Source organism: Pungitius pungitius, chromosome 19, assembly GCF_949316345.1.
Source record: "Pungitius pungitius chromosome 19, fPunPun2.1, whole genome shotgun sequence".
Classification (NCBI taxonomy): domain Eukaryota; kingdom Metazoa; phylum Chordata; class Actinopteri; order Perciformes; family Gasterosteidae; genus Pungitius; species Pungitius pungitius.
The window spans coordinates 5,404,811-5,432,732 of NC_084918.1; the positions used below are offsets into that span (position 1 = coordinate 5,404,811).

The window sequence follows — 27,922 nt, forward strand, 5'->3', positions numbered from 1 at the left end:
AGTCTTTTACAGCATTCGAATAGCGACACCTCTGTTGGTAACTTTATAACATGCAGGATTTACACAATCACGACACGTGCTGGAGAAAATTATAACATGTTGCGCTTTTGTGACAGTACAGAGCCTTTTTATTTTTACATAAAAATCATCATACATTTAAAATATGTGTAAGAAATATTTTGTTTAGACCATTTATTCAACATAGCGGTACATTCAATTCAATATACATAAAAAGTACAAATTCAAATGGAAAGGCAGGTGTCAGAAGGCAGTAACATTCAATAAGTGGAATCAGAATCACAACAGCGCTTCCTATTAATCTCTAATCTCACCTAGGAATGGAGTCAATAGAGGAAGTGCAAAGAAACTATCATAGATAATTTTGTAGATCGTCCCCTAACACATCCTGTGTGCCAATACTCCCCACATAAATACAAAACAGTGGCAGGCACATCTTATGTTATTGTTGTTGGAATCTAATAATGGCTATGTGCAGTGAGAACTAATATTTGGTATCCTTGTGCAGCTCGAGTTTCATAGTGACAATATCCAGAAATCTCAATGTCATCCCAAATAGCTTCAATCATAATACTTAATATCTTATAACCTCAGAATGTGTTCAGGAGCCACCAGGACGCAGATCACGAACAAAAGTATATGCTTTAACTTGGGATGTTTTTGGTCATTATCCAAACCCTACACAACACCTTTAAACAACGGCCTGGTCCTAGTGAGGCTGTGAGAGCGCTTTCGCCAGGCGTACCCAGAACCAGGCCTGTGTGCAGGGCCGAGTGTAGTCGCATATGGTGAGGAAGCGCAAGATGCTGGGGAACGGCTTTGTCATTGGCTTGTACATCACAGGAATAAGCCGTTTATTTTGAGCTCCTGAATAGATAGAAAGAAAGGACAAAATAAGTAGCGTGCATGCACACACATAAGTCGGACGAATGTAGCTGTTTAACGTAACATAAATGCAACTTACCGGGACAGAGACTCAGAGCAAACTTGGTCTGAAAGTCACAGGCGTCACTATCGAGGTATTCATCAGAAATCACCACCACCATCCTCTTGCACCTGCACAGATGGTCACATAATAGCAATTATAGATATTAGGCATATTTTAAGAAAACTTTGATTTCTTGCTTTCTGGGCGCTTTAATGAGACGTGGTTATGAGAACTATCACAGCTTTTTTGTTTCCAGGAAATCTCAATCCCAAATGTCCCCCCCCCCCCCCTCCCTGCGCAGATTATTAACATGGAGCCGTAAAAGGTGGGATTTATTGTGTTAGCTGTTAATGAGCAGAAGGCCGCGTTCACTTCGCACTTCACTACACGCTCACTATAACAAATCGTAGCACTTAATGGCACTTTTCTATAACATGTTTTTGAAACTGCTTATTTGATGAAAAATGTACTTTCTTGTTACTTGTTCTTCTGAGTTTGTATCGCTATGTGGAAATGCACTTATTGTAAGTCGCTTTGGATGAAAGCGTCAGCTAAATGACACGTAATGTAATGTAACTTCGCACAGACTCGCAACAGAAGGGCCGGCGCTTTGCACGTGTCGATATCCCCACCTCTTCTCAATGAGTTCACTGGTGATGCTCCAGACGCAGGAGCCCGGCAGGACGTCGCGGTCAAACACGCACAGCTTCAGCTTGTACTCGGTCTGTTCCAGCTCGCGGATCATCGCACGCACAAACTCAAAGTCCTTCTGGCAGTAGCAGATGAAGGCGTCGAACAGCTCGGGAGCACCTGGATTCAACGCAGTTACATTGTCTTCAATTCAATAACACATATTTGTACTTCCATAAGTATGAGCAGGATAGAAAAAATCCACATGACCACTTGCGGCTGTGCAGCCATGAGTGATTAGTGACAATTTGAATTCGAAAGTGTGTCAAAGCTCACCACAGAAGATAATGCCGCAGTCACTCTCTGAAATCTGAATTGAGTGCTACGATGACATGACATTGCTAAGTCACGCATTTGTAATAACTTTGCGGGCCACGACATGACATTTAAGGTTGTTATGAAGACATGAGTAACACTAATTGTTGAAGGTCTTTTTCCTCTTTTCATCTTGCATAATCCCAATTTATTTTCTTGCAGTTGTACAGACAACAGCTGTGCAATCTTTGCAGCAAAATGGTCATTAACTAAATCTGGGCCTCATTCAGTGTGTTTTACTGTTGCAGTGGGTGAGTTACACACTCTTGGGACTTTACTCTATTGTTTTTCGGTGTTGAAATACTACAACAATAGAGGAGACTGATAGAAAGTTATAAAAAAAAGAAGTACTTCTGTGAATGTATATTGTTTTATCACCCGAGGGTCATATAACTTCTTTGAAGAATCAATGATTCAATGAATTAATGCACGCTTTGCCCGGTAGATCTTTTCTAGATGTAAAAAACAGCAGCTTCACCAAGCACTGACCCTCGGGGTCGTCCTGCAGCGTGATTCCAATCCTCTCCGTGGTGCGAGGGACACAGCTGTCCACCTCTGGGACCTGCAGTGGCGGCTTAGCGTTCTTCTTCTGGTTCTCGCAGTACTTCCTGACGTCCTCAACTGGCACGAAAAAAATAGATGCGCACGTAAACGACAGTGCACGCGCATACGCACATAATTGCACAAAACAATAATTCACAGAGAAAGTTTTTCTTTACGCTTAAATTGATTTTGCAACGGGAGAATTGAAGCGTGTGAATCACTTCCTGAAGTGGCGACAGCGCGAGCACGCACGTGCGCGCGCTAAAAAAAGCACCATTACGCTTTACATGATTACTGCTTGTGACGGATATTTGCGCCATCGGAAGTTTAAAAAGTCCAAATGACACCAACGCACCCATCAGGGGACGGAGGTCCTCCACAATGTCACTCCTCTCCACCTCCTCCAGGATGGACAGCAGCTTCCCGACCGTCGCGTCGGTGCAGCGGGCCTGCCAGTCCTCCAGGACCGACTCGGTGGGACTTTTAGTCCCCTCGTAGTTCTTTATCTCCAGGTAATTGAAGCCCATTCCCTCAGCCACGGTCATCCAGTCCGCGGCCACCGCGTTCCGGGGGTTCAGGTACAGTCCCAACTTTTTACGCACGCCCATATTGAGCGCGACGGGAGGAACGGTCCACAAGTCAACCTCCGAATCCACGCAGGCCATAGTTCCAAAGTTCTCCGGACACGACGGGCTTTAGTTCAGAAAAACAAACCGCGAAACATTGTAACGAGAGTAACACGTCCGGCCTCCTCAGTCTGACAACTAGAGGAAGTGATGAAAGCCGCGGAGTGCCGCGTCACGAGAGGGGGAGGAGAGTTGCTGTTTACATGGGCACCAGTGGGGCCAAACAGTGCGCTTCCCCCACTGCACAGTTGGTATTTGGTGACCAGGAACTTAAAGGATTTTTTTGTATTGCTGATTACATTCATGTTCATTCAAGTTCACAGAAAGATTGGCTCCACCTCTCCGCTCCTTTAATCACCTCATTAAAAGGCAGAAATGTGTCTACAAAATCTCTCCATTTCACAATTTTATTGTATAACCGTCACAGATGGGGAAATTTCTGAAGCATAAAAAGGAAAATAAAATATCTGCATAAAAAAAATCATCTGATAATGTTCCACTGCTTCAAACTTAAAACCACATTGTGATTTTATCAACTGGCTGCAGTGTCACAGGAAACAAGTGCATTGAAGGCACTTTTGGGGGTTATGTTTACCAAGAAACAATGGCACCACATTCTGGAATTCAAGTCACACATGCATTTCCTCAAATGCTCGTAGGACAACTTCTCCCGAACAACTCCGGTTCTACAGCGACGGTGCACGTCCTGCGTCACTGGAGCTTCCGTCCTATGAGCATCCGTCCGCCTGTTGAGCGTTTCCTTTCAGACGGCTCACAGATTTTTACTTCTGGAGAAGTAGAAATCGATGCCTCTGTCCCCGTGTTGCTTGGGAGTGTGCGACGGGCCCTTCCTCCCTCTCGGCGAAGGCCCTGCGCCACTCTGACAAAACACAGCAACACAAACATTTGCCTTTACTGCCACGCAACGTTAATTTTTTCATTTACAGTTTTTTAAACACTTCAATAGGTGTCCTTGTTTGCCAGAGGGGAAAGATGTATTCAGGTCCTTTACTTATGTATAAATACACCATTACAAGGAAAAGTATTGCATTTAAAATCATACTTTAGTAAGGGAACGCAGCTTATGTTTTAGTATGAAAAGTAAAAGTACTAATTCTGCAGAAAAATGGCTCATGTGATTGATGTATTGTTATATATAACTTTATTAGTGGATTCGATTATTGATTTTAAAGTAAACCATTTGTTTGTGTAGAAGTTTCTATGGAAAATCTCCTTTTGATATTAAGAGACGGCGTGGTTTACACAAGGTTGAATAACTGCTTTCACAGCAGAAACCACTAATCACACTTTCCACTTCCCTTTTCTCACGCACTCACTGGTTTCTTGTTAACGTGTCTGCTCCATTCAGGTGCCATGACGATGGGGGTGGGGTAGGTCTCGCCGAGGGACACGCCAGCATGCGACAGCGCGGGGGTGCTGAGGGTCCAGGGCGCGTGCACGTCAGCCCCCCTGATCCCCTGCAGCTCGGGGACCCAGCGTCGCACGTAGTCGCCCTAAAGCGGACACACACGGTCAACGCCAGTGTGTCCCATTCTCCTGGATCCGTCACCGCTGGGGGGGGGGGGGGGGGGGGACTCCGAACAGTGCAAAAGGAAATGAAACAAACATGCGTGTCCTCAATCATACATTGCCGTCGTAGTCGAGGCCTTGCTTGATCATGTTGAACTTCCTGTTCTCTCTGGGATCATTTCCGATGCCGGCGCTGTAAAGCCAGTTCCCATAGTTGCTGCAGACGTCGTGGTCAATCTTTGGGGGAACATTTAAAAAGAATCTACACGTAAACAATGGCTAATCCACAAGATTCCAAATCAAACTATTGCATGTTCCAAAAATAGGAGTCCTCTTTTTGAAAGTTAAATCCGTTATCTTAGAAACCTGCTTACCAGGAGGTATTCAAACAACTCAGCCCCCATCCTCCAGTCCAGGCCCAAGTCCTTTGTGAGGAAGCTAGCAACATTCTGCCGCCCCCTGTTGGACATGAAGCCCGTCATTGCCAGCTCCCTCATGTTGGCGTCCACGAAGGGCACTCCTGTTCGTCCCTCTGCAGCAGCACATGAGAGAGATATGCAAACGCACCGCGCGTACACTTTCAACGACACTACTTGAATTTTCGATGCCGAATGTTCTGTGAAGTACGAGGGTGGTGCAAACCTTTCCAAGCATTGAACAGCGTCATGTCCTTCTTCCACGGAACGGATTTCTCTTGAAGTCCTGAGATATAACCACCATGAGCTTCACGTTCATTTATAATGCTGCCCTTTTTTAATGTTGAAAAGATTTACTAATTTTACCTTTGATCTGAAACAGTCGGTTTCCGTACTTAACGGCTACAAACTTGAAGTAATCCCTCCACAAAAGTTCAAAAATGACCCTGAAAGACAGCGATGAAGACACATTTGTATTGCTTGTGACTAAACCGTGGCTTATAGTAGAGTAGATTTGATATTTCTATTGTTTTGTATCCACCATCATGTCCGGACCCACCAATATGTGCTCTGATTGGCTGTTCGCTCCTTCTCATACTGCTGGATCTGATGATAAATATACCTGGGTGAAATGCAACCCATCGCCAGCCTGCAAGTCATGTGGAACACCTTTAGTGATACATCTATAGGTATGGAACATTGATCTCTTGGTGGAATTCAGCAGTAGATGAAATTATACAAGAACACTTACCACGGTGCAAATTTAGTAGAATAATCCATACCAATCAAGCCATTACGAGTCTCCTTGTAGGTTGCAACTGCATCCTACGAAACAGAAAACGTATTTATTACATCTTTAATACAGTGTTTTTTTTCTCTACATTTTATAAGCAGCAAACTAGTGCCGGTTTGTAATGGTGCCGTGCTCACAGTGTCCCAGAAATAGTGTTTGAGTCTGGCCAGAACTTGACTTTCACCACCACTGCAGGGGAAGGCTGAGCGAGGATCAGTCACGGGCCCTACGAGTACCAAACAAGAGAAGAAGTTCAGCATTCTACTGATTTCATACGTGTTAAATTGTCCCTGATGTGCATTAGGAAAGGCAAAGCTTAATCTTGTACACAGAGATTGAGCCGGTCTGCTGGCTCGCTGGCACTTAATGAGGAAATCTATGCTCAGCAGTCTGCCTCTTGAATCCTGAAAATAGCAGCAGTGTCGATTTACTTATTAGAGGCGCTGCATAAAATGAGCAATTTGTGCTTCCTTACTGCCAGCAGCATGTATAGACATTTATACAACAGTAAATTTAATAAGACCATAAAATAAATGCACAGGAATTTTTTGTAATCATACTGATAAGACATTTCAGGAAATTCACAGAACACAAAAGACACTAAAGGAAAAGTGCAAGATTGTATGAATGAATCTCTCTTGGGTCATTATTCACCTGTCTGTTCCAGGTCCTCTGCTGTGGGAATGGCTCCTTCCTCCAGCCCTTCAGGGAGCGGCTTTAGCTGCTCAGGGGCCGGGAACAGAGGCCTCACCCTGCTCTGGGTCTCCACTGCCTTCCTGAACTGAGTGTACACATCAGGCAGCCTGACAAACCAGGAAGAAATGCCCTTAATCTCCCAGAATCCAAAACAGGACGCTAAGGGGAACACGGATGCTTTGTCTCCCAGCACAGCCGTATCCTCTGGCTCACCTGGATATGTGGTGAAAGGGAACATCGTCTCTGTGGTACAGCGTCGAGCCCCAGCAGGTGTGAACTTTGACTTTCATCCGCGCGCAGACATCCTTCACTCGCTTCTCCACATTCAGTTCTTCCGAGGTCACCTGGAACGTGAAGTTACAACTCTAAAAATCACGAGCAGGCGTAATTGAGACGCAATTTTTTTTGGGGGGGAGGGGAGAGAAAGACTAGTTGGAAGTACCTCTTCATGGAACGCCACAGTGCTGACAGAGCCCAGTTGCTTGATGAGGTCTGCAACTACCTCCTCTGGCTTACCCCGTCTCACCACCAGGTTGCTGTCACACACACACATTAAAAGAATCACATGGACACAAAATGAGTCCCAGATATGAGCTGCATCCGGGGTAGAGAGCAGCAAAAGTGAATAAACGGTTTGTACAAATGTTTTTTTTTAATCTTGTAAAAATTAAAAAATTAAAAAAAGATTATGGGTTTTAAAATTCTATAACAAAGGCAAATCTACACTCTGGACATATTCAGCAACACAAATAGAACAAGATAGGACGCATGCATTGGGGATACATACAGGAAGACGCATGCATTGGGGATACATACAGGAAGAGCAGTCAAGGAACAGCTGTTTAGTTACCTGCCCTTGCTGAGCATTGTGTTTCTGAGGTCCTTGACACCCTCCAGTAAGAAGTGCAGGCGGAAAGGCCCGGTCTTTGGTAGGTTGTAGTTGTACGTTCCCACATAATGTCTGGGGTCGAAGCAGTATAGTGGGACAATGTACTCTGCATTTCTTTGGGCCCAGTGGAAAAGCTGCATGTAAAGAGTTAAAAATATGGGAAATATGATCATCTTTGATTTTCTGAAAACACTTTAGTCAATTTCAAACTCTCTTGAAAATATAATTGTGTGTTATGGTTTATACTAGTTAAAACAAATAACTTGAAATTTATTTAGCTATTTTGGGAAACTATAGGTAAACAAAATTAATATCTGGTCAGTTTTGAAAAGCCATCTTTTATTTTGAAAAATCCAACCAGAAGTCGTACGTTAAATAACGTTTAATGTTAGTGCCAATATTCTCCTAAATAACTATAAGACCCGTAGTTAATTTTCTTACAAAAGTAAAATTGGGAGATTCTTTGAAAATATATATTTAGTCACGGAACTGTGAAGAACAGGCTGTAAATTATTAAACTAATAAAAACCGGAAGTCGCAATGTTGCTCCTGCTGCTGGCGGAAAAAAAACTAGCTTCATGCTAACTGTTACTTATTAACGTTAGCTAACAGTTTAATGTTATGCTCAACACGTCCCCGTAGTGACAACGCTAATACTACACGCAGCCACACGACGTCCACCGGAAACGTGTGCTTGTCGGTTTAAAACGGGGCTCTGACCGTAAACAACGACTCGTTTCCTCGCCGTTCGTGAGACGTTCGTGGACTCACCTCATTGTCGTGGAGACGCAGGTCGTTTCTCAGTAAACAAATGATGGTGCGCGACGTGGACATACTTCAATATACTTCAATATACTTCAACAACGCAGCGCAGGTCAACTCGTCGGTGTCGCGAAGCCGCTTCTGCCCCGTCCTCGGTGCCTGCTGCTCGGGCAGACTGGTTCCGTCACGTCGTCGGACACGTTGTTACCAAACGTCGGGTTTCGTAAGGCGTTCAGTGCAGACGGTTCACAAGGACACGTCGGAAGACCGATTCTGATGGATAATTGTTACGTCATTACATGCATGTTATAATATGCAGGAGACTTTACTGAAAGGGGTTAAGAATATCACCTATTTTTTATTAGCTATTAATATTTGTAGATTTTCCAAAAGTACCTAATAAAGTATATATCACATACAATCCATGTTATTATGAACATTTCTAACTAAAGAGAAAAAAATAATAATAATTGCAAAGGTGGAAAGCGTTGGTTGTATCATTAATAAATTGGAGCTACAAATGGATCAAGAATTATCTTTAATGGATAATCAAAACCTGCTGAGAAAACGTTGTAATTGATTTATTATATAATGTAAACCTCAGATAATGTAGTGCTTTGAATCGGTATTATCAAAAATATTTAGACAAAAAAAACTTTTCAGGGAAATGCGCTCACAAGAAACACAATAAAACGACACAGGGAAATAGTCTTAGACCTTGGATTTATTAAGTTAAATGTACAAAAGATCAATGACTTGATACATTTTATGTTTCAAGGCTTTGTCGTTAAGACAAAACAAACGGTCCCAATCGAAGGCCTCTCGGCGTGTTCATACTGCCGACCAGCTCTCCGAGAGACGATTATACCTACTCCTGTCTAAACCACAGTACAACCTACTGTATAACGTTGCCATTTCATCAAATAGATTTGTATATAATGTAAAGAAATTTCATACAAAAGTGCAGAACAACATGTATTTACAGTATAATCTTTTTTTTTTTTTTCTCCATACAAAATAGCTTCAGCAAATCCTGTGTGTGCTCTCTACTGAACACCTTCCACTTTACCTTATTACCGCATTAAGAAGCGTTCGGCTTTCTCAGTGAACATTTGTGATAACAGGCAGACTCCGATAAGGCACTGACGAGGGTCAGAACAAGATTTGATCGTTCGTTGAGCTCCACTATACCACGGACAAGTCCCACATCGAGAAAAAAAAACCCCACTCTGAGTTTCATCTCTTCTCCATCTCAAGCATTTTGGCTCCACATTTCTTCCATGACCCCTTTTTTTGGCGACTTGTAATATCCTCTCAGACGACATCGCGCAGAGGGCGTTGTGCTGTCACGCATAGTCATTGCGTGTCCCGTTCAGATAGTGTGGAAAGCAAAGTGAAGGCATGGGGTGACTGGATTCATTCTGAAGTTACAACAAAAATGTAAACGGGATGCTTCCGTCTGAACTCCGCGACTTTATCATGCTGACGCCACAACGTGACGTCAGTGCATCTGGTTTTGGTCTGTGCAAAGGCTACTTTGCACAAAAGCTGCCGTAACATAGAAAAGGCTACAGGGCTCTGAGGAGACGAAACCAATGTGACTAATACTGCACATTCATTTTAGCCAGAGGTTTCTGCAACTTTTCTTTGGCCACTTCTTCCGATGGACTCGAGGCTCTCAGCCTGGGAAGCTGGAATGGATGTCACCTACTCCAACAGTAGTGTTGGTATTGCTTAAATCGACATTGCACACTGACGCGAAGGTTTGGTTCTTTTTTTTTTTTTTTTTTCTTCTTTTATACACAATTCTTCTTTATGAAATGATATAAAAAATGTTTCATATAGAAAAATATCTCGGTTGATTATCCTGCATGTTGGAAATGTTTCAATGCGTGATATCAAAAGTGCAACATTGGCAATCCTTCTAAAGGCTGTTCTGGGCGCCTTAAAAATAGGGTGACGTAACCCTCCAAAGATGTTTAAAAAAAAGAAGACATTCTTACTTACAAACTCTTATTGTAAGGCGTTGACAACAATAGGTTTACATTTCTTTAGGTGATAATAGAAAAGCCATCGGCCCGAGATGACTTTAATTAAAGGTGTTATAGCACGTCATAGAAACATATTCACCATCTCGGTTCGACGATCGGATCAGTGAGGCTGATGACTGACTCGCAGCACTGTCGGATGTGATCCCTGTCAACCAGTCACTCGCGATCCCGGCTAAAGAAAGACGCTTTTCTGCGTCGGCGAAGGAGTGTAAGCGCCGGGAAAGCTTGAGGAGTCACCGCTCTCTCACGTCACTCCCCCCCCACCCCCCCCCGTGCTCACGTTTAAAAAGGACAGCAGTCTGTGAGACTGCTAAGTGCTTTCTCCTCAGTCCCCTCCGGGGGGAGGGGGGGGGGTGAAACGCCGCCACGCCTCGGAGGACTCAGGAGGTCCAGCAGCCGCCTCCCCGGCCTCTCGGTGAGTGATCTCGGGTTGAGGCAGCTGGTGAGAGGTGCCGGCCTCCTCACAAGGCAGACGCTGGCGATAGATGGCAGGACAGGAAGTTGCGAGTGATGTTGATGAGAAGAGGCTGGAGGGGGGGGGGGGGGGTGGGGAGGGTGGGCGGAGTGTCCTGGGGATGGAGCGGGCAGGCGAGGAGGGGAGGCGAGCTGCGGGTGGGGGGGTGGGGGGGTCGGCAGGCCTCAGAAGCTGCCTTGGACGAACGGGTGGCTGAGCAGCGCGTCGGCGGTGGGCCGCCACTTCTCCTCCACAAACACCTCCCGCAGGAAGTCCCTGCCGGCGTCGGACACGCCCTCCGGAAGGATGGGCTTCGTAGGCTGGGTGGCAATCTTAAAAATGGCCGCCATGGCCTCGTACTCGGCCCACGGAGGTTTCTGAGTCAACATTTCCACGACAGTGCAGGCGACGCTCCTGAGGACATACGGCAGATGTGGTTGACTGTCAGAACATTGGAACGACATGTAACTGACACGTTTACTGCACGTTTATTACAGTATGAATATACACTCACCGGCCACTTTATTAGGTACACCTGTCCAACTGCTCGTTAACACTTAATTTCTAGGCAGCCAATCACATGGCGGCAACTCAGTGCATTTAGGCATGTAGACATTGTCAAGACAATCTCCTGCAGTTCAAACCGAGCATCAGTATGGAGAAGAAAGGTGATTTGAGTGACTTTGAACGTGGCATGATTGTTGGTGCCAGAAGGGCTGGTCTGAGTATTTCAGAAACTGCTAATCTACTGGGATTTTCACGCACAACCATCTCTAGGGTTTACAGAGAATGGTCCGAAAAAGAAAAAAAACATCCAGTGAGCGGCAGTTCTGTGGGCGGAAATGCCTTGTTGATGCCAGAGGTCAGAGGAGAATGGCCAGACTGGTTCGAGCTGATAGAAGGGCAACAGTGACTCAAATAACCACCCGTTACAACCAAGGTGGGCATAAGCGCATCTCTGAACGCACAGTACGTCGAACTTTGAGGCAGATGGGCTACAGCAGCAGAAGACCACACCGGGTGCCACTCCTTTCAGCTAAGAACAGGAAACTGAGGCTACAATTTGCACAAGCTCATCGAAATTGGACAATAGAAGATTGGAAAAACGTTGCCTGGTCTGATGAGTCTCGATTTCTGCTGCGACATTCAGATGGTAGGGTCAGAATTTGGCGTCTACAACATGAAAGCATGGATCCATCCTGCCTTGTATCAACGGTTCAGGCTGGTGGTGGTGGTGTCATGGTGTGGGGAATATTTTCTTGGCACTCTTTGGGCCCCTTGGTACCAATTGAGCATCGTTGCAACGCCACAGCCTACCTGAGTATTGTTGCTGACCATGTCCATCCCTTTATGACCACAATGTACCCAACTTCTGATGGCTACTTTCAGCAGGATAAAGCGCCATGTCATAAAGCTGGAATCATCTCAGACTGGTTTCTTGAACATGACAATGAGTTCGCTGTACTCAAATGGCCTCCACAATCACCAGATCTCAATCCAATAGAGCATCTTTGGGATGTGGTGGAACGGGAGATTCGCATCATGGATGTGCAGCCGACAAATCTGCGGCAACTGTGTGATGCCATCATGTCAATATGGACCAAACTCCCTGAGGAATGCTCCCAGCACCTTGTTGAATCTATGCCACGAAGAATTGAGGCAGTTCTGAATGCAAAAGGGGGTCCAACCCGTTACTAGCATGGGGTACCTAATAAAGTGGCCGGTGAGTGTATTTTATGAATTGAACTGTCAGCAGCATTGAATCATCCCGGGTGCAGAACATAGTAATCTCACCATAAACTTTACAAATGTGGTATTACCTGCATTTAAATATATGTTACAAGATTTCATGTGAATTCACCCTGCAACACAAATTATTATTGCATTTGGTAATTCACATCTAAGGTAGTACTCATGTCTTGGCGACTGCTAAATTGTATTACTCTATTACTGCCTGTATCGCTTTTCACTTTATTGCTTTCACTGCGACCGTGTATTTTTCTTCTTGCAATAAATAACGTTATGCTGCGGCAGTCTAGTATCCCCTGTGGGCCTCATTACAGCTCCAACCGCTCAGATTCCTTACCATACATCAGCCTTGCGGCCGTAGCCCTCCCCGTTGATCACTTCCGGGCTCATCCAGTAGGGGGTGCCAGTGACAGACTTGATTCCCGTACCAGACATGCAGATGGTCTGGATTCGTTTGCTGGCTCCAAAGTCTCCCAGCTTCACGTTCCCCGAGGAGTCTCTCAGGATGTTTGCACCTGGTGGAACGAAGAAAAAAAAAAAAAAAATGAGCTCAGACATTTTGCTCAAAGGGGGTCTCTCCGGAGGACTGCCAAAATCCTGTCGGGGACACTTTTACGGTTTGGCGGTTCAATGAATGTGGCGCGGATACCACCTCGGGGGAAAGGTAAAACTTTTCCTATGGATGGGCTGAGTCTGTGGTGACGCAGCAGCGGCAGACTCATTTCCAAAGTGTCAAAGCGGTGGCTATCCCCCTTTTTCCTCCAGAAGCTCCACTTGTTTGATCAGTGACGTAATGTACGCGTCACTCCCTCCCCACACCCACTTTAGGATGGCGGTGCAGCAGAAAAGAGATTGGAAAGTCCCACCCACCTACATGCTCTCACAGGGCCTGCCTGCGTCCTGTGACATCTACGATCTTTTTGTTTTTTTTCCCCCCACCAGACGGTAGATTTCACCCTTCTTAGCCACGGCGGTACGGGGCCCGCCGAGCCATAAAAGCCTTTCCATCCGGTGTGGGGACATTTTTAGACCAGCCGATTTCACCAGCATGAGGCCTAAAATATCTCAAAGGGGAGTTTAAAAAAAGCATATTCTTTCCTAGGCTCCATCTGACGGTGAGTAACCAAATGAGGAAATGTCAACCAGAATAAAATGAATGAACCCTGGAGTTTTCTCAGCACCAGAAAAGATTGTGTGTGTGTGTGTGTGTGTGTTCACTCGTTGCAAATCGTGACCTTGGCGGGATGGCTGTTTCTGTTACCTTTGATGTCTCTGTGTACAATCATGTTGCTGTGCAGGTAGGAGACTCCTTGGAGGATCTGCCTGGTGTATCTCCTCGTTACCTTCTCCGTGAGGGCCCCATAGGCTTTTAGCTGGTCCTTTATTGAGCCCTGGAGAGACAGCAGGGGAGGCCGAGTTTGAGAGATGCTCATTGTCAGCCTGCATATATGCATACGGACATGTTTCCAGTTTATTTCGTTTTACTGCGAAAAGTAGATCCTGAGCCAATTTCTATGCCGATTTACGCTCAAAACTCTTTTGACGAGCTCTTCTGCTTTCAGTTCTTCGTCTACAGAAAAGTTCTGACACCGTCACATCTGGGACGCGCTGTAGGACCCACAAAGTGATAACACAACTTCTCACTCTTCACTCTCAGCTGTCGCCAGGACACCTCAACGGCTCTCTGGCTCTCAGAGTGACACATGCCCTCATTCCCGGGGGGGGAGGGGGGAGGGAAGTGTTATTGGTCAGCTGCGGTGGTGCAGAGCAGTCACACACACACACACATACACACACACACACATTTGGCTTTTTCACTTCCCCTCTTTCCTCTGCCAGAAAACTAGAGTGAAACGCAAACATGCCCAATTCTCAGAGAATGTGTGACTAAGACACTCAACGGCCCTCAGAAGAAGAAACAAAAAAAATAAATAAAAAGCCCAGGAAATATTAAAACCAGGCTGTGGGACGGTGGCTCATTAAAGGCGCTCGTTTACTGAGAAAAGGGTCCCATAAAGTGAGCCGTTCTGCTGAAATCAACCACAAAAGGCATGTTTGTGGACGACGGGTGACATTTCAAAATAGATTTTTTGCAGATGGGTGACTGGATGCTCATCTCTCAACGTCTGTAGACCTGTCTCTCTGAAGACAAATCCAGTCAAATTACGACATTGCCATAACTTTAGCCTCATTGCATCTCGATCCATCTTCCTGACTGAAATTAAAAAAGTAAAAAATAAAAATACGCACCCCGGGCATAAACTCCACAAAAATGGTGAGCTTCTTCTGTTCGGGGTCCCGAAGGCACCCGTAGTACTGAACAATCCGCTCATGACGCAGATTCTTCAGCAGCTGGATCTCACACTCCAGCGCATTCACCTCCTGCAGCGAGAGAAAGGGTCACGGTTATGATCACATGCAATCTATCCATCTGGCGTCTTTGATTTAGCACCGTCGAATCAGGGCGTGGGCCTGAGGTGAACTCGCCCACCTTGCTGGTTTCACGGCAGTCCGTATCGAAGGGCACCTGCTTGGCGGCCAGCTCGCGGCCCGTGTCCACGTCGTAGCAGAGGTAGACTTCCCCGAACGCCCCGCGCCCCAGGAGCTTCCCCTGTCGCCAGTTGATCGGCGCCCGCGGCGCTGCAGAAAACGGGAGAGCCGCGTGATGAAAACCCCCTCCTTCGAGTCATTTTTTTTGTTTGTTTGCCCTGAAGCGGGGCCCCCCGAAAAAACCTGACCGCGGGGCCCGACACAGCAAACCTCAGCGAGACGCCAGAAAATCCACCGCGGGGTTGTTAAATAATTCCCACTGCAGACCCTCTCAGATGGAGAAACCCACGATAGTCGAGTAAAAAAACACACTTTTTTCTTCTTCTCCACGGCGCTCGTCTTCTCAGGCCCAGACTCGGAGACTTTGTCTTGGTATTAACAGGCTTCTTTGTGGCCGACAGTTTGGTCTCTTGTGGGTGAGAAAGACGCCGCAGACTGCCGAGCAGAGCTTGTCTCGTGACAAAGGCGTTTTTTGGGCAGTGCGTGGTGTGGACAAATGGGATTAGTGAGGATGTGGACGGCTGAGGGGAGGGGAATTCTGCCTTTTGTGACGTACAGTACATTACTGTACGTTAGTTCTACTCCTTCTTACTACTAAGAATTTAAACAGCTTTGACAGCCATAGCGGTTACTGGAGAATAAACTATTACATTATATATATATATTCGTAAATAAATATGTATATAAACTTGGAATTCTCTAAAGTAAGTAAACAGGATTATGAATTAGGAAAAAAAAATTGAGGCCAGAATTCTGTTTGAGACTTTTGGATTTGTTCCAAAAGAGAGATCGTCTTCTTTATTTATATAGGGAAGTTTGTTCTTTAAAGCCAGGACATGTTCAAGTTTACGACTGCAGAAATGCTGCGGACATGTGGTGCTATACATATATAGATATATATATCTATATATGATCAGATTTATAGGAATTATGTCAACCAGGCCTATCTCACTATTCTTAATGTGCAGAAGAAGAGTCTGAACGTTCTTCATCCATCAACATCCCACAGGAACCATACAGATACGACACGACGGAGGCCGAGGGACGCACTCTGTCGTCAGATCGCCCCGATCGGACTACTCACACTTGGCGGTGCCGCGCTGGCAGCTCTTGTCGGCGGTGCGGCCCAGCGAGCGCAGGTCGCTGTACTGCAGCGTGCTGTCTCCGTTATAGCTGCGGGTGCGACTAGAAGGAACCAGCTGGAAGAGGTTCTCCTGCGGCATGAAGCTACGCGGGAGCGTCCTGCGACCTGAAAACACACACACACACACACACACACACACACACACACACACACACACACACACACACACACACACACACACACACACACACACACACACACACACACACACACACACACACACACACACACACACACACACGTATATTAAAGACATTTTAATGACTTCACACACAGGCCTCTGCATCGTTTATGTGGGGTTTTTTTTCGTCACTGTGAATGATTGACACTGGTTATAGACACTTTACAGGTGCTGTGCATGAAATGAGCTTGTGGCTCCTCGCCACCCGGTCCTACTTCCCCTCAGACAGGAAGCAGGGCGCTGTGTTTTTACACAAGTTCGGGTTCAGCGCGGGGGAAACGTAAATCATTGCTAGCCAAGGTTAGCCTCTGAGTAAGCAATTACTAGCAGCTGCCTGGAACAGCGAGCCAGCACTTCATGTACCAACTCTATTCAGACTGCAAAAGAATGTGTAAAAAAAAAATAAAAATAAAAAAAATGAGGAGGAGGCACTGTGGAGGATTTTGAATACATGAAAGTAGTGGTATGGGAATCTGTCTCCTCCTTCTGACACAGCAGCATAGCTGTTCAGTCTGTGCAACAATAGGCCCGTTGTGTTTGCTCTCGCAAAGCCGGTCTCTTACGGTCTCCGTAGTCCTTGCTGCGATTGGGCAACTGGAACTGGCGAGGGAAAGTCCCCCCTTTCCCATGGCGACCTGAAGAGGGAGCAAAAGAGGCACCGCTGTCAAGTCAGGAGAGTAAAACGGAGCCTCAACAACAAAGGGAATCTTGTTTTATGGCAACCGGGCTCCCCAACGCGCCGCTTCCAGTGGCTCGGAGTGAGTCAGAAACGGGAACACAACGGGGCCCGGGAAGGACGAACGATGACGGCCAACACAAAGGACGGACACCACATCACTTTCGCTCATCTCCGCAGCGTCAACCTTGAAAGTTGAGTTCAAAAGCAGCGCGACGGGGGGGGTGAGGAGGGCCTCGTGTGCACCACAACTGGAGCTGTCGAATGGCACCGACTCACGTGCGCTAGCTTAGTAGCTTAGCCTTAGCCCAGTGGAGCAGTAACTGAAGGCAGGTGGGGAGCACTGCTGACGCAGGCAAGCACTGACACCCCCCCCCCCCAACACCCCCACACACACACACACACACACTGAATGGAGAGTAGTGGAGCTGCTCGCAATTGAAAGCAGCTGTTCTGTCAGATGACTGCCTCCCCTCGCACTGTTTTTGAGGCCGTATCCCATGGAGACGGGGGTTGTTTTCTGTGTTTGGCAGCGCGGGATGGAGAGGAAAAATTGACTCACTGGGAATGGTAAACAAAAACTCTATCCCTGAGCAGGGAAGGGCCACACAGCTTTACATCTGGGGGGAGTGTGTATACGTGTGTGTGTGTGTGTGCAGGCACGTGCATGCATGGCGTGCCCGACTGCGTCTTTAAGTGCTGGCTGCAGCTACATTAACTTATTTTAGTTTTTTTTTTTAATTTACAGCACTGAGAGTGCTGAAGGAGAAGAAGAGGCGACAAGAAAACTAGAAAGCCGCGATGTCGTTTAGGAAGTGGAGTTTGAAGAAAATTTAAAAAAGTGTAAAGGTGAGAGAGACGAATGAGATTGACAAAGGGGACACGGAGGAGACGGAAAGGAAGATAAAGCAGGGAGAGTTATGATGGCATCACACTCCCTTCATCAACCGACTGAGGCACGAGAAATGCAAGCGAGATATTAAATATCTCCACAATAACCCATCCCTCATTTTAAGTATTTACTCCCAGATAAAACCATGACAAAATATCATCTCCCTCCTCATTAGTAATCTCAAGAGGGTCTTCGCTGTGAGGAAACCTTTTTAGATAATCAGGATCTGCATGAACGGAGCTTTGGTTCGGGTTTCTGTGAAACTGATTTAATTACCAGAGAACGAGGAACTGACAAAACTTTGTGATAATGAACACGCCTTGTGCGGCTCTCTTTATCCTTGTGCAGTGTTTTAGTTGGAGAGCAGGGAAGCTCCTCTCCCCTCTTACCTTTGTATTCATAGTTGAGGTTCAGGTAATTATTGTCACGGTTATTCTGCGAGAAGGGAGGACTGAAATGACAAGAGAACAGGGGGGAGAAAGTTGAAAAAGGATTTTCTATTTTAAGTCAGTCACTTTCCCCCTTATCTTCAAACAGAGTCTGGTTACAGCTGCTGGTCGGGAAACTTCAGTCCGTAAAGCCGCACAAAAGGCCTCCGAATGACTTTTTGCATTCAAACAACTGAGCTCCATGTGAAACGACAACAATGTGCTGAAATAGGAAAGATAAGCTAAGCGCCTCTGCATCATTAATGGCGCTGGGTGGCCCCGTGAAACATAACTTATCATTAAATGGGTCAGTTTACATCTAGTCCCTCCCGTACCAAGCTGTCCCAACAGAGTGACGTCACTGTTGACCACAGGGCGGCGCGGGGCCACGAGACCCTTGGATAAGGAGCGCGCATGCCCCCCCTCGCAGGGAAAAGTTCCATGCACTGGTTTCCTGCCATTGTTCTGCAGCCTGGAGCCCAGATAAGCCTGGTGCAGGTAGCGCCGTTTCCGTCTCTCTCTCTCTCTCTCTCTCTCTCTCAACCTCACTCCTGCTCACTTTTCTTTTTCCTTTTGATTAACATTCAATATCTCCCCTCTCACCCCCCCTCCGTTCACTCTCACTCTTTCAACACGTTTCTTTTTTATTTCCTGGCTCACTGTTTCCTGTCTCATACACCATGTTCTTGCTCAATCCTTCACGTCTCCCACTCCGTGTCCCTTTCTCTTCCTGCAACACAGCAAAGTGACGCTCTCTGCTGCCCTTTAAACACGGCGTGCAGAGCTTTACGAGCGTGTGTGTGTGTGTGTGTGTTTTTTACAACATGCGAGGACAGCTCTGAGTGCGTTAACGGGGCCTACGAGCGCCGCGATTCAAACAAACAAGAGTCTCGTACGTCCACATCTAAATCGCACAGTGACTCACCTGTCCAGCGCTTGATCTATTGATTGACAACTGCTCGACAGCGAGTTGTCTGCGCTCCCGAAGGGATCCAGCATCTGACGGATGCAATGACACAAGAGAATCGAGGGTCACAGGAGCATGCGGTCAAGTTGCTACAGTGCAACATGAGGTTTTTGTTGGTCGTGTGCAACGAATATCGATCAATAATAATGAAATGTAGTCAATAATAATGAACTGTATTTCATCTCCATAACTAAACTACTTGAGCTTCCCCGTGTATGTGATGCACAGTAAGCCGTGAACTACCGTCCAGGGATCTTCCCGCGTCGCAGTGAGAGGATTTATCATGTTTACTGAGGACGTAATTGCTCTGCTGCAACACAATAATAAATGACAGGATGAAACCAGTTCATTCAGCCAAAAGACGCACAACTAAAACTTAACGCTTTCTGGTTTTCTTTCCTTTAATAAGTGATTAAGATAAACTACAAGGGAACACTCGGTAATGGGAATACTGGGCATAATACTGGGAATAATAAGAGATACAAAGTGTTGCTAGTTGTTGAACAAACCCCAAAATGCCCATAGCAGCAGTTGCTGTCCTGAAATTTTACATTTTTTTTTTTTAAATGTCTAGTCCCCGTGTTTGCTCTTTGCAGAGTGCCCCTGACCAGCAGGCCTCCCTTGAAGACGACCCGGTTACCGGCGACTGTCGAAGTCAATGCAAACCAATCCAGCGCACTTCTCGACGCGCTCTTACGTTCTCGGGGATGAACTCGCCCTCGCTGTGGATGCTGGTGTAGGAGCCCTGGCGAGCGATCTGCTGCTGCTCCTCGGGGACGCTGCCGGGAGGCGGGGACGTCCGCCCCGTGTGCAGGGAACCTGGGACATCATACGGAGGGAAAATAAACCAATCAGAGAACGACAAAAGGCAGACGTTGAAGTGGTGAAGGGCGAGGGACGAAGGCGAGGGAGGGGGGAGGGAGGGTCAGAGGGGAGAGGACGGCGTCACGGTGTTATTCACAGGGGGGGGGGGGGACAAGTTCAACAGTGCTGGGGCTTCAAGAAGTGATTTACTGCGCCGCGCTGCTAGCCACCTCTAACCTCAATTACTGTGACAAACGCTCCCCCGGCTCGGCGGCAGCACCCGTCCTTGACGGCGCCAGAAGAACCTGCCGAAGGTCCGCTGGCCGCTGGCTGGGCTGCCGGCATAAAAAAAACACAGGGCCCCCGAGGCCAATAGGTGCCCCAAGATGTACAGGAGCGGTTGACAGTCTGCCGTACGACTGGAAGATAAAACTCAAGTTTCTTTCCGCCTCTTTCCTTGCCTGAACGTCACCGAGGTACCCGGGGGCCAGGGGGTCACGTCACATCTCCACTCAACCGTCTTACTGCCTCTCCTCTCCCCCCCCTCCCCCCTCATCTGCCAACACTCCCTCCACCTCGGTCCTTGCTGACTCGAGGGAATTCACAGAGCGCAGGGGTGATTCTATGCGACTCGTATGACTCGGGGAGGGGGGGGGGGGGGGTGGCAGGTGAGAAAGATCGGTGACGACGGCCATCGCAAAAACGCTTTCAGGCGCGGCGCGAGAACGCAGAGGAGCCCACAAGGAGGAGCGAAAAATGTGACCGCAACTTTGACCGTTCTGGATAGATAGACCTGACATTGAGGGAGCGGAAAGATTCAGACGGCGGGGAGAGCTCAGCAAATTAAGGCGACACACTGCGTTTCCAAACAAAGCCAGGAGGGACAACAGAACAGTCATGTGATCAAACTACTGGGTGGGACACGATGACAAGAAAAATACCTTGGAGTGCCCTAAAAGAGTAGTTTTACATTCAAAATTAAAGGGATTAATGCAACTACGGATAATAAAATAATCTACACCTTAAATAATCCACACGCTAAAAACTAGGTGAGCAACGTTGCCGCCACTTTTTCACCCGTTAAAGAATTAAAGGCGTGGTGTGTTGGAGTCGGACAAGAGCCCTTTAGATTCACAGCCTGAGCAGACACTTGTCCTTGCTTTGACCCGACATCTCTCAGGCTGTAAATCTGCATTCGTCCGTCGGCCGAAGCACGTCCCTCATCTTTCCATTAACATTCCTACGACTTTGGCATCCGTCTGCGTTGTAAAAAGCCGCGTCGACGCGCCGCCCCCTCGGGGGGCTCAGCGGGTGATAAAGACGTCTCGGGCATCGGCGGGATTTAGCTGTTTGCCCCCCCCCCCTGTGGCAAATTGCGCTTCGACCCTCGCGGGGCTCCGATGGCACTGCGATTGGGCCGGGGGGGCGGGGGGGGGGGAGGTCATCGACTTGTGTCTCCCGCACGGCAGCTCACCTGTCGAGTGCTTGCGCACCCTTTCCGAGCCCTTGAGCAGGGAGCCCTTCAGATCTCCGAGTGACCGCGATGACCTCATCTCGCTCTGCTTGTCCCTGCTGCTCACCTGCAGGTACTGCGGCGAGAAAGAAGCGCCGGTGGAGAAGGAGAAATCGGTCAGAGACAGAGGAAGTAAGGGGCGGCACTGCGTCACGGCGCCGACCTGGAGCTCTTTCCAACGCAGGATAGCTCTCGACGCATGTCTCGTCATGTCTGCAAGGAGCGGTTTCGCGTCTCCAAACACTCACGTGGTTGTTCTTAGACGTCTTTAGCAGAATCCTGAGCAGCCCGTTGGTCCCCGAGCTGCAGCCCAGCGTCAGCACCGCCTGATCCAGGTCCTCCTGGGTCTTCAGGGGCAGCGTCAACTGCAAAGGACGAGGAAGACATACCGCGCGTGTGACCTTTCAATTCCCCACGGTTCCAGAACGGTGGCATCACAAAGCATCAGCGCGTGCACGGCGCCGTGCAGGAGCTGTTGTCGCTCGGAGGAATCACCTCGCCCACAAAATTACCATTTGCATTTCAATAACACAACCCGAGAGTGAAAAAACACGGAAAGATCTTGAAGAAATGAAGTGAATGGGGGGCCGTTAATCCAAGGCTAATTCATCCAGATGTATGCACACTGATTCCCAATAACATGCATTCCCGCTTAAAACGTACTTCAGGCTTATTTGGACTCTCGCAGGAGAGTAGCGCTGAATTCGGATGGTTCATTCAGTAAAAAGGATGTAATCTTAATGAATTTAAGGTAGAGTAATTGATATTCCCTTAGAATTCCCTTAAAGCCTTGATAATCATCAGGGAATATGATGCATGTTGTATTAGAGATACTAACAGAGCACACGCAAAGACGGCAAGCTCGTGTATAGCTTTCTTGTTTTCTAACACTGTCCTCGTACCTCTTTTTCCATGAAGAACATGTCCATCTGCTGGCCGAAGGCCTCGGTCACTTTCTGCAGGAGCTCCTTGATCCTCAGCGGCCTCTGAAACGGGATGATCCTGGGAAGCAGAGAGCGCCGGCGCGGTCAGAGGTCGGGAAAGGGAGCCGCTGTCGCGTCTGGCCACCAAAGCCGCAGAGCTCACCTCAGACTCTGAAGTCCGAGGTGAGATTGTGGCCCAGTTGGCAGCTGAGTGGCAGCTTTTTGCTCCTAGTTCCCCAGTTTGTTATTTATGGACACAATGCCACATGCCAATGTTATGACACACAGAAAAAGGAGCTACAGACAGGGTGAATCTAGTTATCTTATTCATTCCATTTTTTTCTTTTTTTGTTCAAACCTGTTTGCATTGGACGCTCAGGTAGGAAAACACCTTTCTTATCCATTTTATGAGCAGATAGCGAGAGAGGAGCCGGTGCCAAAGGGCTTCTTCTTCTGCACACAACCTTTAGCGTATACGTGTGTGTGTGTGTGTGTTATCCCGTGCGCGCCCACGTGCGCTCCCTGTCCGGCGCTTAGCGGCCCTTGTTTGGTTTGCGAAGTCTGCTCAGATGCGCGCGCGTGCGTGTGTGTTTTGTGGGGGGAAAAAACTCCACATGCATGCACGCGTGTGCATCGCAATCAGTGTGTGCATCGGGCCACTGTTTCAACGCGGCGAGGGCCCCTCCACTGAGCCCGCACAGAGGCAGAATGGGGGGGGGAAGGGGGGGCTTCCTGAGAGGAAAGGGGAAAAAAAAGAAAAGAATCTGGAGCGACAGCAAAAGCAGCAGGATGTGTGTCTTTCCCTCCTATTTTAAAAAGACTGACAGATACGGAGACGCGGAGAAATTTACACACTGCGAGAGAGCAAATAAAAGGGACAAAATAAAAGCAAAGAAAGAGACTCTCGCCGGCACTTCTTTTCCTCTCTTTTCTACCCCGACCCCCCCCCCCCCCCCCTCCTGCCTGCCTTCTCTGTGCTTTTGAAGACTCCACAGCCCACTATCTCTTTATAGTATCCTGATAAAAAAAAGGGACCTGTTTTCATCTCAGCGTTTCCTCATCAGAGGCCAGAGCTGCGGCTATCTTAATGACCGCTTATTTATTTCCCCCATTTGAGGAGAGGATTCTAGGAAGAGGGAGGCCCGCAGATCAGAGGCGAGCGGGGCAGCGCGGCGAAGCGCTCTGCGTCTCTGTTTATACTCGCCGATGATGTGTCTGATAAAGAGCTGGAGGGATGTGAAGGGGGCGGGGGGGGGGGGGGGGGCTGTGAGGATGCAGCTCCAAAAAAGATACGGCTTTCCTTCCTCCCTGCGAGCATGTGGACGCAAAAGATTTGCAAAGTGAAAAGAGGGCCGTTCACACATGCCGGCACACGCTCTCCTCCTCTCATGGACACAATCACATACACACCAAAACAAAACAAAACAAAATACGGCCTGGCGCTGTTCCTCCTCTCTCTGGCAGGAGACCCTGAGGCAGAGCCAGGGGGGGAAGAGAGAGACACAGCTCCTATTTCCTGCCCCCAGCCTTCAGTGCTTGCCAACAAAAAGAGAGAGCGTCCAATTCCATTTCTTTGTGGACGGACAAACACGGTTTATCCTGACTCAGGGACTCCCAACGCCTCAAGTGCTTTGCTCGGATATGAAAAAGGGGAATTCACACCGGGACGGAACGCAACTTGGATTATGATTGGGATCTAATGTGACGTTACTTACTTACTCAAATACATCATGTCTTGAAGGACATGGAAGTTTGCGTGACGATTAGTAATCTAATTTGATCATATTCATCACAAGTGCCTTTATAAACTGTGTATTGTACTGCTCGTGTTTTCTTACTGGGAGTATTTGCACAAATAACCAGCAGCAGACAGAAAACGCCTGCTAACGTCTAGACTACTAATGTCATTCAGCTTTGCTCAATGTTTTTTCCTTTTCCCCTAAAAATACGAACATTAATCCTGCATTAACTTGTTTTCTTCATGAAACTATTTCATTAGCACACCCATCGGCTGAAGTAGCTAACCGGCTAGCAAACAGTTGACCATTTGCACCAGTAGATAACACCAGTGACAAAGCCACAACGGCATTTCTCTGGACTCATGCGTCTAGTATATATGAAAACAAAGAGGATGAAAAAAAAAAAAAGCGGAGACTTCCAGGACGAGCCTCTGTGAGTCTTTTCCAAGGGAGCAGCGTGGTGTGAGGGGAGCTCTCGAGAAGGAACAGGAGACGGAGAAACAGAGGGAGGCAGAAACACAACAGAGAGAGAGAGACAAGCACATGAAAAACACGTCTCCAGCTCAGCAGCAGCCAATTAGGGCTGTGAAAAAGGCGAGGGGGCCAATGTGAAGCCGTTGCCCTTCCCTGCCTCACTGCTGACAGCCTGCGGGTTCTCTGATCACAGCCCAGCTGAACCAAGGCCTGTTCCCCCCCCCCCCCCCCCCCCCGTTTCAATTACCTGAGGTAGGGGGAACGAGGGTTTCACGGGGACACAGTCCGTCTGTGAACATGGACCTCTACCAGGAGGCCAAGGGCCAGAGGAGGACCAGAGAGACTCGCGCTGCATCCATACATGGAACCTCTCTGGGTTCAAACGCTCGGTTATTTATTTTTATTTTTTTTACTGGGCGCCTGAGCTTTCAAAGTGCTCCAACGTGGTAAACACACTGAAAGGCACCTTGGTGGGAACAAGCCTTCATGTAACCATGCTTTGCTCGTTGAGGCTGGTGGTGGGAAGGATGTTGAGGACAGAATGAGGGCACAAGTAAACACGGGAGATTAAATATTCATTCGGGGGGGTGGGGGGGGGGGGGGGAGAGGGGCATCCCTGGAAGACTGGACACTGTCTATTTTGCTCAGTGCCTCGCTTTCATTTTTTCCCCCCCCTCTCGGGCTGCCCCTTCCGGACCCTGAAAACACAAGGGCCCCGGCTAAATGTCAAAGCAGGAATTTTCCCTCTCTCTCTCTCTCGCTCTCTCTCTCTCTCTCTCTCTCTGCCGCTCTGGCACGTAACCGTGATTTCCACGAGACACTAAAATCCCAGGCAAGGCGAAGCATAACAAAAAGATCCCATCTGAAGAGTTAAGGTTTGGACAGAGGAGTAGAAAAAACAATACGGAGGTTCCAACATACCGTTTTTCTCTCTCATGCTCCAGCTTGACTCTTAAATCCTGTTGAGGGGAAAAATAACAACAGAGGGCAGTTATGGAAGTGGAGAGTCCAAAAAAACATGGGATTTGAATGGAAAGCTAGAAACTAGAGAGAATTACAATTAGAACATATTTCACAAAGGTGAATTCTTTTTTCTGCAATGCAAAAAATATATATATTCCAATTAACTCCAAAGATGGCATGACACATAGCAAGGTTCCTATTTTCTAAGTCATTACCCGAGGCGACAGGAATCCAGAGGAGCCTGGAAGTCTGCATGAGGTCATGGTGATAAGCTAGCAGTGACATCACAGCAACGCCGGCGACTGCTTCAAAAAAGTAGGCTTTTTTTCTGCTCCACGCCGTTTTGTTTATGGCTCATCATAAACATCGGCGCTTCAAGAGCAGATGCCAATTATCATTCCACCGGAGGGGGGGGGGGGGGGGGGGGGGTGGGGGGACCGTCGCAAAAGGAAACAACTCCAGTGAGAGGCACGAGGCTGTTGGGAGGCCGTAAACTTAATCTCTAAAAGGCCTCAGATCCTTGGAAGTGATTCTGTCTCATGTTAAACTGCAGCACAAACCGTCACGTGACTTTGGGCCCTGGTCCGCAGAAGAGAAAAATCGGAGAGAGAGACGCTGAGGTTTTGTGTGAAAACCCCTGAATGACGAGTGGCCCTTTGACTTAGAAAGGTAAAAGGGCACCGCTGTGCTCGCGGTTTGTGTGGTTCGTGACTCCGTCATTGAGCAGAGTGTCGGGCGGCTTTAATGTGATACTCCAAAAAAAGAAGAAGAACTACACTCAACCTGTAAAAACTAGAGTTACAGTTCGCATGACGAGCGGCAGCTGTGAGCCGGCCGAATCGCCGGGACGCTTCGCAGCGGAAAAAGTAGTCCACTATTTGTTAACTCGTCACACAGAAGGAAAACAGGACAGGAAAGGATCGCAGCCACCACTGGAGCCCGCGAGGAGGTCAGAGGTCGATGTCGGGAAAATCACTCAGGTGCATTTTGAGCGCGGTCGCCGCCTCGAACGAGGTCCCGCCTACCTGTTTGTACAGCACGCTCCTGTTCTTGGGCTTGTGGCTGTGTGGCTGGGTGTAGCAGCGGCCCAGGGCCGCCAGGTCCTTCATGATGGAGTTGAGCGCCTCCTCGTCATCTAAAAACACGGGAAGGTTAGAACGCATCACTTTGAGCGCTTTTATTATGACAAAAAAATCTGCGAAAACAGCGCCGTTGGACCCGCAATGAGGCGACACCTGGTCTGTAACTTCCTGTTCTTGGCCGGTGCCTTCTGCAGTGCAAAGTATCCAGCGGCTTGGCTCTTATATAAAATCCAAAACGCCGTATTCTCTCTGAGAGGAGAGGGGAGAGCGAGGCGTCGTTTTAATAGCGTGGGTCTTTGCCGGCGTGCATCGGCATTCAGGTTTCAATAAACTCAGCAATTCTGATGCTGCGGATAGACTTAACGACGCTGGCGCTTCCCAAACTCTGCACTCTGCATACAAAAGCCGTTGAAGGGAAAGGGGTCTTTAATAATGCAGCGTGTGTGTGTGTGTGCATGAGCGGCTGTTGCAAGGGGGGGTGGGGCGAGTGTGTGGCCTGGAGCTTTGTTATTATCTACTTTATTCTTTCGTTCTCCATCAACGGAGAGACGTCAGGAACTAAGCAGTTTGTTTTAAATCTCACTTACCGCAAATCAGACGAAAGATTGATCTCTTCTCTTTCGTCAAAAGCTGAGTCGAGTGCGTTTCAGATTCATACCTCGCTCCCCTCGAGGGGAGCAGGTCTACAGCGTTCATTACGCCCCTTAAGAAATCATTTAGCGAACCCGCGAGGGCAAGAGACAACTAGCCCGTGTTCCATTTCTCACTCCTCATCTCCCACTTCACTCTTTCTGCCGCGCGCACACACACACACACACACACACACACACACACACACACACACACACACACACACACACACACACACACACACACACACACACACACACACACACACACACACACACACACTCTCTCTCTCACTCGTATCTGAAGGGGGCAATCATGCAGATGAGCATGTCACACATTACCATATCAAGAGACTTTGATAGAACCAATTATGTGAGTGCAGTGATTACAATATAAAGAAGAGGTCGTTGACCTCGGCTCCCGCCAGCCTCTCAGATGAGCCTCGGGTACGTTCATCCACGAGGGCACGCGCGCCAGGTGTGCGCCACGCAACACA

At 47.8% G+C, this 27,922-nt stretch overlaps 3 protein-coding genes across 4 annotated transcripts in view; all 3 read right to left on the bottom strand.

Moving 5' to 3' along the window:
* Positions 1–81: 81 nt before the first annotated feature.
* Positions 82–3,292, bottom strand: myd88 (MYD88 innate immune signal transduction adaptor). The gene is made up of 5 exons (XM_037455604.2): positions 2,850–3,292; positions 2,441–2,572; positions 1,579–1,756; positions 983–1,074; positions 82–885 (listed from the first exon to the last, which is right to left on the bottom strand). Exons 1-5 carry the CDS (start codon positions 3,157–3,159, stop codon positions 728–730), a joined length of 870 nt encoding a protein of 289 aa, XP_037311501.1. The 5' UTR covers positions 3,160–3,292; the 3' UTR covers positions 82–727.
* A 272-nt stretch (positions 3,293–3,564) lies between these two features.
* Positions 3,565–8,513, bottom strand: cry-dash (cryptochrome DASH). The gene is made up of 14 exons (XM_037455603.2): positions 8,216–8,513; positions 7,406–7,578; positions 6,998–7,091; positions 6,769–6,899; positions 6,514–6,662; positions 5,997–6,085; positions 5,818–5,891; positions 5,626–5,715; positions 5,433–5,512; positions 5,293–5,352; positions 5,025–5,182; positions 4,768–4,887; positions 4,458–4,634; positions 3,565–4,000 (listed from the first exon to the last, which is right to left on the bottom strand). The coding sequence occupies exons 1-14, from the start codon at positions 8,276–8,278 to the stop codon at positions 3,893–3,895; spliced, it is 1,566 nt and encodes a 521-aa protein (XP_037311500.2). The 5' UTR covers positions 8,279–8,513; the 3' UTR covers positions 3,565–3,892.
* A 1,456-nt stretch (positions 8,514–9,969) lies between these two features.
* Positions 9,970–27,922, bottom strand: part of map3k22 (mitogen-activated protein kinase kinase kinase 22) — a 32,971-nt gene continuing 15,018 nt past the window's right edge. For both annotated transcript variants that reach the window (XM_037456186.2, XM_037456185.2), the window contains 15 exons: positions 26,740–26,849; positions 25,673–25,710; positions 22,518–22,617; positions 21,864–21,980; positions 21,577–21,691; positions 19,996–20,117; positions 19,257–19,330; positions 18,293–18,354; positions 16,899–16,970; positions 16,095–16,259; positions 14,952–15,100; positions 14,711–14,842; positions 13,722–13,851; positions 12,798–12,975; positions 9,970–11,125 (listed from right to left, as the gene is read on the bottom strand). In XM_037456186.2, coding sequence (XP_037312083.2) covers positions 10,897–11,125; positions 12,798–12,975; positions 13,722–13,851; positions 14,711–14,842; positions 14,952–15,100; positions 16,095–16,259; positions 16,899–16,970; positions 18,293–18,354; positions 19,257–19,330; positions 19,996–20,117; positions 21,577–21,691; positions 21,864–21,980; positions 22,518–22,617; positions 25,673–25,710; positions 26,740–26,849 — 1,793 coding nt within the window. In that variant the 3' untranslated portion in view covers positions 9,970–10,896. The remainder of the gene's footprint in view (positions 11,126–12,797; positions 12,976–13,721; positions 13,852–14,710; positions 14,843–14,951; positions 15,101–16,094; positions 16,260–16,898; positions 16,971–18,292; positions 18,355–19,256; positions 19,331–19,995; positions 20,118–21,576; positions 21,692–21,863; positions 21,981–22,517; positions 22,618–25,672; positions 25,711–26,739; positions 26,850–27,922) is intronic.